Below are 9,466 nucleotides of genomic sequence, written 5' to 3' on the forward strand. Positions count from 1 at the left end.
TCCCACTGACAAAATGTCATTGACACACAACTTTTCAATAAGATGGCTTTTGCACATTTTAATTATACCTGTAGTTTTAAATCCTAAGTAAACGTTCCATCAATATGACATTTAAAATATTAAATTGAGTATAATCATAAAAATTAAATACATGCAAATTATTTTGCATAAGCAACGACAAAAACAGTGCAACAAACCCAGTTCTGGGTTATAGAGGGTTGTTTCTTTAAAAATGAACCTCCTACACTACAGAAAATTATATCCAGTTTTCTAGAATGTAAACACATACTTCATTAAGCAAGGTTTTGTAAAGTCACATGAATATTAAAATTATTTATATACCTTATATTCTAGTTTAATGGGACAGTCTAGGTCAGTGCTGTCTAAGAAAGAAAGGTTACCCACAGATTTGAGCTACATATGAAATTTAAAATTTTCTAGTAACATTTTAAAAAGTAAAACCAGGTGAAATTAACTTCGATAATGTATTAATCCAGATATTCAAAATATTATCATTTCATCATGTAATAAATATAAAAAATTATTAATGAAATATTTTACATTTGCTTTCATACTACATCTTCAAAATCTGGTTTGTATTTTCCTCTTACAGCTTATCCTAATTCAGACTGCAATTTCAAATAATTAGTAGCCACATGTGACTAGTTGCTATCGAGCTGGACAGCACAGGTTTAGGACTAGGTTGTTGGTTGTCAAAAGTGGCTGGACATTGGAATCACCTGAGAAAAGATGAAAAAATGTTGATGCCTGTGTCATGGTCCCATGATTCTAGTGTATTTGCTCTAGGGTGTCACCTGGGCATTGGGATGAAAAAAGAAATTTGGGTGATTCTAATATGCAACAAAGTTTGAGAATCACTAGTTTTATTTAAGGCATTATCAAAACTTAAATATTATGAGACCAGTGTCAATTGTTCTTTACTTGAAACAAATAGCATTTAAAAATCATGGTGAAACATACTAGCGGTGTAGCATATATAGCGTACGTGGCACATGTGCATCACTACTATTTCTTAATAAAATTAACAATTGCTAATAAAATTCCAAGCTTTGATTAATCAGACCATGAGTTCCGATGTAATGGACAATTCCAGGTAAAGATTTAACTTCAGTGCTTGGTGAGAACTGTTGAGTGTTGGCACTTCTGTATTTGTTCTGTGGAATTTTTACTTTATGATTGTTTAGAAAATCTCCTAATAGAGAAATCACCTCTGACAATGGGATCACAAAACTTTTCTGTGATGCCTACATTTATTTAATATGTTTAACTCTTGCACCCAACATCCTACTGCCAGTATAAGAGCTAACTCAAACATTCATGACAAAAATTTCCCACCTTGTTTTCTACTCCAGTCATTGTTGATTATCTGTACCTAACATATCAGGTATATCTAATACCTCTCAGTAATAAACCACTCTAGAAATTAGTGGCTTTAAGACAACAACCTTTATTGCTTCCATCGAATCTCTGGGTCTGCTGTGCAGTTCTGCTTCTGGGCCAGGTGGGGTACCTGGAAGCTAGTTGGTCTAGGATGGTCAACTGGAATAGCTCAGCACTGCTCCTCGTGGTCTGTTCGTCTCCAGCAGGCTAGCCCAGGTGTGTTCTCAGAGCAGTGGTGGCCCTCCAGAAACTGTGTGAAAATACCCATGCACATTTTAAAGCCTCTGATTACATCAAGTTGATGCTGTTTCATTAGCCAAAGTAAGCCACATTGGCAAGCCCAGAATGGATACAGGCATTAATTAATTTAATCTGCCATGCCTAGGTCTTATTTGGTTAGTCCTATCACATTTGATTCCATACATTTCCAGTTCTTACTCTGAAAGGTTTTTTTTTAATCTCTTCAGTAATTGCAGTGTTGACTATCTCTTCCTATTGTAAATGGGATCTCTCTCAAATTTTATTAGTATCCTTCTGTCTTGTAGAACTTTTCTTTGAGGTTTAGTCATTTTTACACTTTTAAAACCTTTTTTAAATTGATTATATGGGTAAATAACAAAAATGAATACAGTCTTTGATTAACCCAACAATCAGTAAACAGATATGTTTAAAACACTATGCAGTCTTGAATTCTAAAAAGGTTTTAAATGCTATGTATTTCATCAGAATTCTAAACCTGATTTCAAAAAGATTAAGCAACAAGTTCTCATATGCATACAGTACTGATAAACACTTCCTACTTGTCTGTTATCCATTTAACGTTTGTAGTTCACATGTGTGTTTTTCACTGCATTTCCTCTTAATTGATGGCTCAATTCATCATGTAAAACCATTCCCAGTTGAATTTTGAGGAAAACATACTAAAGAGTTATATGGAGAGATTTTCTTAAACCCAGACATTAAACTCAGTTGAATTTTGAGGAAAACATACTAAAGAGTTATATAGAGAGATTTTCTTAAACTCAGACATTAAAGTAAGAGGCATTGTGTTTTATCACTTGGTTATATGACTGAGCTATGTTTTTAAGAAATAAGCAAGTACATTTCCTTCTCTGGGTTTGCTTACTTGGCATCTGTGGAGGTTCAGAGTCCTATAGAAACCTTTTTTCTTTTTCCCTTTAAACAGGCATTGTAAATTGTTTGTTACTAGATTATAACCTTATAAGAGTAAATTACAGTTCATAGAGCTGTGAGTTACCATGCAACATTCTGTGCCTACATGAGTGAATGACAAAAAACAGACGAATAAAACACCACCTACTTGTATTGTGCTGTTTGCCCTTCTAAAAAGGGTTATTACTGTGCAACTCCCCATAAAGGCTGGAGAAGGTATTCTTTCTGATCAAATAAGTTGGACCCCGAGAAGCCCTGTGGAGTCTAATTCTCCCAAGGTTAGCTTCATGGGTTTGGAATATTCCAGAATGTGACGGCAAAAAGTCATATCCCACCAGACCATTTAGCTTTGATTTTCCTCAGAACCAAACTTCCAAACAGGATTCAAGTGCAAGTAGTGTGTTTGGAGGTGATCCAAGGAAACACTGAGGGTGAAGCCAGGAAGTGAAACAGTGAGTGGGACGCAGCCAGGTTACCAGCTGGAGCTCAGTCCTGTGGGGGACTGGGGGGACCGAGTGGGGAACACACACCAGGGATGTCCCAGTCGAGGCTGGAGGGAGCTGGGCTTGTTATCCATCAATTCTCATCCAGTCCATCAAAGACTGAGGTTCTGCTCCCAGGGAAACTGATTTCCCTGCACTTCCATTCAACCTTTGCTTATGAGCTGAAGGTGGTTCAGTGGCCAGAAAAAAGGCAAAGAATCTCAATTGCTGGCATCTGGAAGCCAGGCGTTTTGCACCAGTAAGTGTGAGGGGATGTGAGCAGGGCAGCTCCACATGCACCAGGTAAACACAGACACGGAGAGGCGTCATCAAGTCCCTTCCCAGGCAGACCTGAATATTATCTTCATTCCCCTCAGTGATTGCCTCTTGTCCTCTGATTTCTAGTCCTCTCTGATCTTCTCAAAATGTGATGCTGTCAATGGAGGTATGCTCTAAAGATGTTCACAAAAGGCACTGACCCACTGTGCCAGAGAACAACATGGGTTTGCCAAACCACCCGGTTACTTGCACACCTTAGCTGGGCACCTTACATCCAGACTGTTTCCAGAAAGTTTGGGAAAATTGTACAAAGGTGTCAACGTCTTGGAGAAGATCTGAAGACAAAAGCATTAGCAGATTTCCATCCAGAGCAGTTGTTCTCACCTGGAGGAAATTTTAACCTCCTCTCCCTTCCTGGAGATATTTAGCATTGGCTGGAGACCTTTTTGGTTGTCACAATGTTGGGGGAGGGGACTATTGGCATCAGGTGGTTAGAGGTCAGGGCTGCTGCTAAACATAATGCATAGGATAGCAGCTCCCACCCCACAAAGAATTAGCCATCCTAAAAGTTCAACGGTGGTACTGTTCAGGCACTCTGATCTAGAGAAAAAACATCAGTGGGAGAGGAAGAAGCGACAGATCATTCATTCCAATTTCCTCTCCTAATCTTTTCTCCCAATTTTTGCTCTAACAAAGTTTCCATTGATTTCTAAAGGTGTTTCTAAGCATCTTGGGAGGCTCATTATGTTTGTGAAACTTTAGTAAATTGAATAAGGGAGTAGCAGTCTGACCTTTTAAAATGTTTCCAGATGCTGAGCACTGGATTGAAATGCCATCTAATGCTGATTAGTAGTGATATGGCAAAAAGGGCAGTTTTCTTTTGACAAACCAAGTCACAAAGGACAGAAAGACACTAACACTCAGTGATTAATTTCTGGAAATGTGGCTGAACGAATCAAATTATGTATCATTTGATGCCATTAAATTTGAGTTCCTGCATTATATGTGGACCTTTTACTTTTCAAGCATTCTCAGTGTATGAAATTGAATGTGCCATTTACAAGCTATCATGTAATTTTCTGTTTTCTGAAACAAAAGCAACAATCTGGGTACATTAAAGACCATTATATAATTGACAAACCTGCTTTTTAAAATTTGATCCAAAACATTTACAATTACTATCATTTGCCAAAGGGAGCTATTCCTTAACAGTGAAAAGTCATTTAAAAATTAAAATTGAAACCTCCTCTACTTTTTTTCCAACAGGAATATCTTCCATGTGTATACATTTTCACAGTTTATGAAGTTTTTTTATACCCATTAACTCACTTGATTTTCAAATCAACCATATGAATAGAACAGATATCATTTTCCCCATTTTTAAAATGAGAAAGCTAAAATTCAGAGAGCATTATTTGCTGAAATAAAAATTCGGTTGTCGGAATTCCCTGGTGGTCCAGTGGTTGGGACTCCACACTTTCACTGCCGAGTGTGCAGGTTGAATCCTGCACCCTGCAAGCCATGAGGCGTGGCCAAAAAAAAAAATTTGGTTGCCTTACAAATAGCCGACACTATCAACACTACACAGTGTCAGCTATTTGTAAGACAACCAAATTTTTATCACATCATATCACATCATATTACTTCGACTTGATGTTTAATACCAAGTTTTAAAATTTTTATCAAAGTATAACATACACATGGAAAACTATGCATAAGTGTGCAACTCAATTTTCACAACCTAAAAGCATCCATGTAACCAGAACTCTCACTAAGCAACAGGACATGACCATCATCCAAAAGCCCACCTCATGCCCCTTTTGGACACCACTGCCCAATTCCTCAGGATAACAGCATCCTCATTTCTGACAGCATTGACTCATTTTGCCTGTTTTCAAATTTTCTATAAAGGGAATCATACACTATGTCTCTTTTGTGTCTTCCTTTGCTCAGTATTAAGTTTGTGGGCTCTATTCAGATTATTGGGGGTGGTTGTAGGTCATTCTGATTACTGTATAGTATCCCATGTGTGACTGTTTCAAAATTTAGTCATCCAGTGTGATTATCGATGGGCATTGTTGCTGTTTTCCAGTTTTTCCCTGTTCAAACAGTGGTGCTGTGAACTTTCTTATACATGTCTTTGGTGGACAGAGAGGGACATATTTCTGTTGGACTTACACCTAGAAGGAGGATTGCTGAGTCAGAGGATTTGAATAAGTCAGCCTTGGTAGACATTGCTCAACAGTAGTGGTTGTACAAATTTACACTCCCACCAGAGTTGTGTGAGAGTTCATGTTTCTTATCCTGGCCAACACTTCATATTTTCTGTCTTTTTTCATCTGATTCCTTCTGTTGGGTGTGGTATTACATCATGGAGATACTACATTTCAATTTTAATTTAACTTAATTTTTTAAAACAGAATGTTTTATTTGAATACTGAATATGTTCTGTTGGTACAGAGTGTGCTGAGGCTGAAGTTTTTTAAGGAAAAAAAACACTGGCAGTAATGCAATTAAAATGGAAAAAAGTAATTTCAAATATAACACAAATGACAAATAGATAACATTAGCATTCTGTGAAGCCCACTTAAGGGGCATTCCATCATCTGATAAGTTGTAGTTTAATTTAAACTTATTTCAGACATGAATATTTGGAACTATCAAAAAAATACCACATCTATAAAACATGACAGCAAATCAAAGAGTGTATCACGATTTATTAAATATCTTTAATGAAACCAGTATGTGATAATTAGAAAACAGTTAAACCATTTGTTTAAAAAAAAAACCCTCAAGCTATTGTCCATATTAGAGGTGATGGTATTTCTTTTATAGTTTGTAACATAAAATAAGACCATGTTGAACTTTCCATATTGAAATTTATCTTTTCAATACAAAGAATAGGCTCTGCCCGTTACATCAGAATGACACGAATTTAGGTTTCAGTTCCTCCGAATTCTCAGAGTGAGACAAGAGCAGCAATAAGACAAGTCTCAGAATCATCATGAGCCTTAAACCTGCAGCCAGCCCAGCTGGCATGACTTTCTTGGATCTCTTAAACCTCACCCCCATTGTGGTGTCCAGGAAGAAAGCTGTAAACAGTGATAGTTTTACACCTCTCTTGCCATTGGAGACACAGTAAGCTCCATAACCAGCCGAAAATCCAACAAAAAGACCAGCAATCAAAGATGGAACACCACCTCTCTGCTTATATCCCAAAATGCTTACGGATGGCACCAGGGCTGCATAACCAAAACCAACCAGGTCCATTGGCAAGGTCAAGTCTGGTGTAGAGTTACTTCCATTGAATTTCTCTCTCCTCTGGGCCAGTCCAACTCCTTGAGAACTAAGCTCAGGTTCAGTTCGTCTTGTCTTTCTCACAGCATCAACCTCATTGCCAAGCACTAGGCAGGTGCTCAGTAAATACTTGCTACAGTCCAGAAGCTGACCCCGCCGCCAGCGCCTTCTGACTCTGCGTGCTACCTCTCAGCACTCTCAATTTTAATTTTAATAGTTGGAAGCTGAGCCTCTTGGCATCACTAGCCTCTAGATTAAACACTGATTTTCACACTAAAATTGGCTTTCTTCTCCCTAGTTCCCACCTACATAAACGCAGGGCCTTAACACCCACTTCAAAGCCACCTGGTTATTTCTGATTGTCCATTTAGCCCAGAGGACACTGCTCTGATTTTGTCCCTGACCACTCGCTAGTGTTTGGTACCCACGAGACATGTGGTGAGGCATGAGGTGTGGTTCACTCAGAACCACGGATGCCGAGCCCCTAAGTGTACCATGTCTCCTCCAAGAGCAGTTCTGCCCAGCACAACAAATGCTGCCAAGGTCCAGGGCTACCGAAGAGCATTCTGTTCTCCCTTCATGAGAGTCATATTCTGGGTTCCACTTTAAGAGATTCTTTGTTACCTGGGCCCCGAAGCATTATCTCTGCCTCCACCTGCATCCTCTTGTCCTGACCCAGCTGGCCAAATCCCATGTTCCGGATCCTGTGTCATGACCTTCCTCTCTCGCTGGGGTCATTATACTTGATTGCTAGAGGGGCTTGGAAGAAACATCTCCTACTGGCCTCTTCATCCGTCTCTTCCTTCCTCCCATTTCTGACCCAGGAACTGCCTCCCAAGAGTGGGTGCCTTCATCTAACTCCAACTGGTCTCCAAATCACAGTTTAGCATAGCCTGGGATATTACGCTATAAAGACATTGTTTTTCTGAGAGGAGGGATACTTTGGAAGTTAGAAAATTATGAGCTGTCCATGATATAAAGAAGTATATCTGCACTCTCTCACTGAGTCACAGGACTACACCAGGTGGATAGTCCCCAGGAAATGGAGAGGCACCTGGAGTCTTGAAATTGGATATGTTCAACCTTCGATACCTAGGCGCCTAATGTCTACAGATTTGCCAATATCTGTAAAGAGTGACTGCAGTAAGAACCTTCTCTAGTCCTGGTTTTAATTTTATTAACTGGGTAGATTGTCATAATAATCCCTTATATATAACCACCTTCAAATTAAGTGGCTTAAAATAATAAGCATATAGTTAGTCCATGAATCTGAGGATAATGACTTAGTCTGGGCCAAATTGAACAGTTCTTCTAGCCTTGACCCAGTTCACTCATGTGTCTATATTCTTAGCTGTTTATATAGTCATGGTTTGGATGGCTGAGGTGACTAGTCTCTGCTCTGGGTATTTTTCCTCCTTCCTCTGGGACCAACAGGCTAGCCCGGGCAGGTGCTTCCCGTGGTGATGGCAGAGGGCAAGAGCAAGGAAGCCCAGGTGTGCATCAGCTTTTCAAACCTCTGCTGGTATTATGCTTGCTGACACCCCATTAGTCAAAGTAAGTTATGTAGGTAGAGCCAGAGTCTAAGTGGAAGAACTGCAAAGTTTGATGGCTAAAGGTATGTGTACAGGAAAGGGCTATCACACGAAGTAAACTTAGACAAGCCACATAATCTTTCTAAGCCTCATTTATGTTAATAAATTAGAGGATGATCGTAACCCAGAACCCCCCTCCCAAGTATTTCTAGTGATTTAAATTGTGATATCTAGGTTGCAAACATCTAAGTTCTTTATAAACTGTGAAGTGATGTACACATGTGAGATACCATTATGATGACGATGATGGTGATGGTGATGTGCATTATTCTCTTTATTATATTTACGTGTTGTCCCTAATAATTGGCCTACATTGTCCCTGAGCAAAACTCTGAGGTGTGTTAGCTTGGCTTTCAGTGCCTCTGGCCTGACAAGTGAAGTGGCCTCATTTTTACTAAGCCTCTCAGGGGTGTCCATTACAATAATCTACCCACTTTTAGGAAGCAGTCAATAAATGGATGAATACAGAATATGAATAGATGAATGAATAGATGAATGAAGTTTTCAAGAAAATGACTAGTCAACCCTTATTCTTTCTTGCATTCAATCAAGATGAATTGGAATTGAGTGCCTTCTCTGGTTAGAGGTCCCTCAACCTGTTAGTAACAAGTACCAAGGATTCAAATAAGAAGAGAGACAGCTGCTTCCCTGGAGGAATTCACAGTCCATGAGTGAGAAACACTTCCAAACAAGTTGGATTACAATGTGAGGCGTACTCTATTGGAGGTGTGCACCAGGTGAAGTGAGATCAACTGTGTCTTGTTAGGGAAGTAAGGGAAGGTTTCAGAGGAGGCTGTTTGGAGCAGAGAGGAATGAGTGACTGTTGCCCAGGCCCACAGGTAGGGGTGCACATTCCAGGCCAAGGAAACAGCCTACCTAAAGAAAGGATCTCAGAGAGGTGGCATGTTGGAACATTGTTTGGTTATGCCGGAATTTACAATAGGATCCTGGGTTTAACGGGAAATGTAAGTTAGACAGATGGACAGGTGGGCAGACCTTTTATATTATCCCAAGAATTTTCATTTTGCAGGGAGGGGAGGGCACTGAAGAGTTTAAAAGGGAGTGTCATGCTCAGAATTTAGTATTAGAAGGACCACAGTGTCAGGGAGGACAATAGGAATGAGATTGCAAGAGTCCAAGTGAGAGGTGGCCCATCCCTGATCCTGGGCCAAGGAGGGAGGGATGCAGAGAGAAGGATAGATCAGACAGAAAGTCACTAGAGCTAATGGGACACTGGAATCA

The 9,466-nt window shown here is 39.5% G+C and overlaps 1 protein-coding gene across 1 annotated transcript; it reads right to left on the reverse strand.

The window, feature by feature from the left end:
- Positions 1-6,254: 6,254 nt before the first annotated feature.
- LOC307062988 (transmembrane protein 14A-like) lies at positions 6,255-6,605 on the reverse strand (the record flags this gene model as incomplete). Its single annotated transcript, XM_079718960.1, has 1 exon — positions 6,255-6,605. The coding sequence occupies one exon, from the start codon at positions 6,603-6,605 to the stop codon at positions 6,255-6,257; it is 351 nt and encodes a 116-aa protein (XP_079575086.1).
- Between the last annotated feature and the right edge of the window lie 2,861 nt (positions 6,606-9,466).

This window comes from Hyperoodon ampullatus (assembly GCF_949752795.1).
Source record: "Hyperoodon ampullatus genome assembly, chromosome: 14".
NCBI classification, from domain to species: Eukaryota; Metazoa; Chordata; class Mammalia; order Artiodactyla; family Ziphiidae; genus Hyperoodon; species Hyperoodon ampullatus.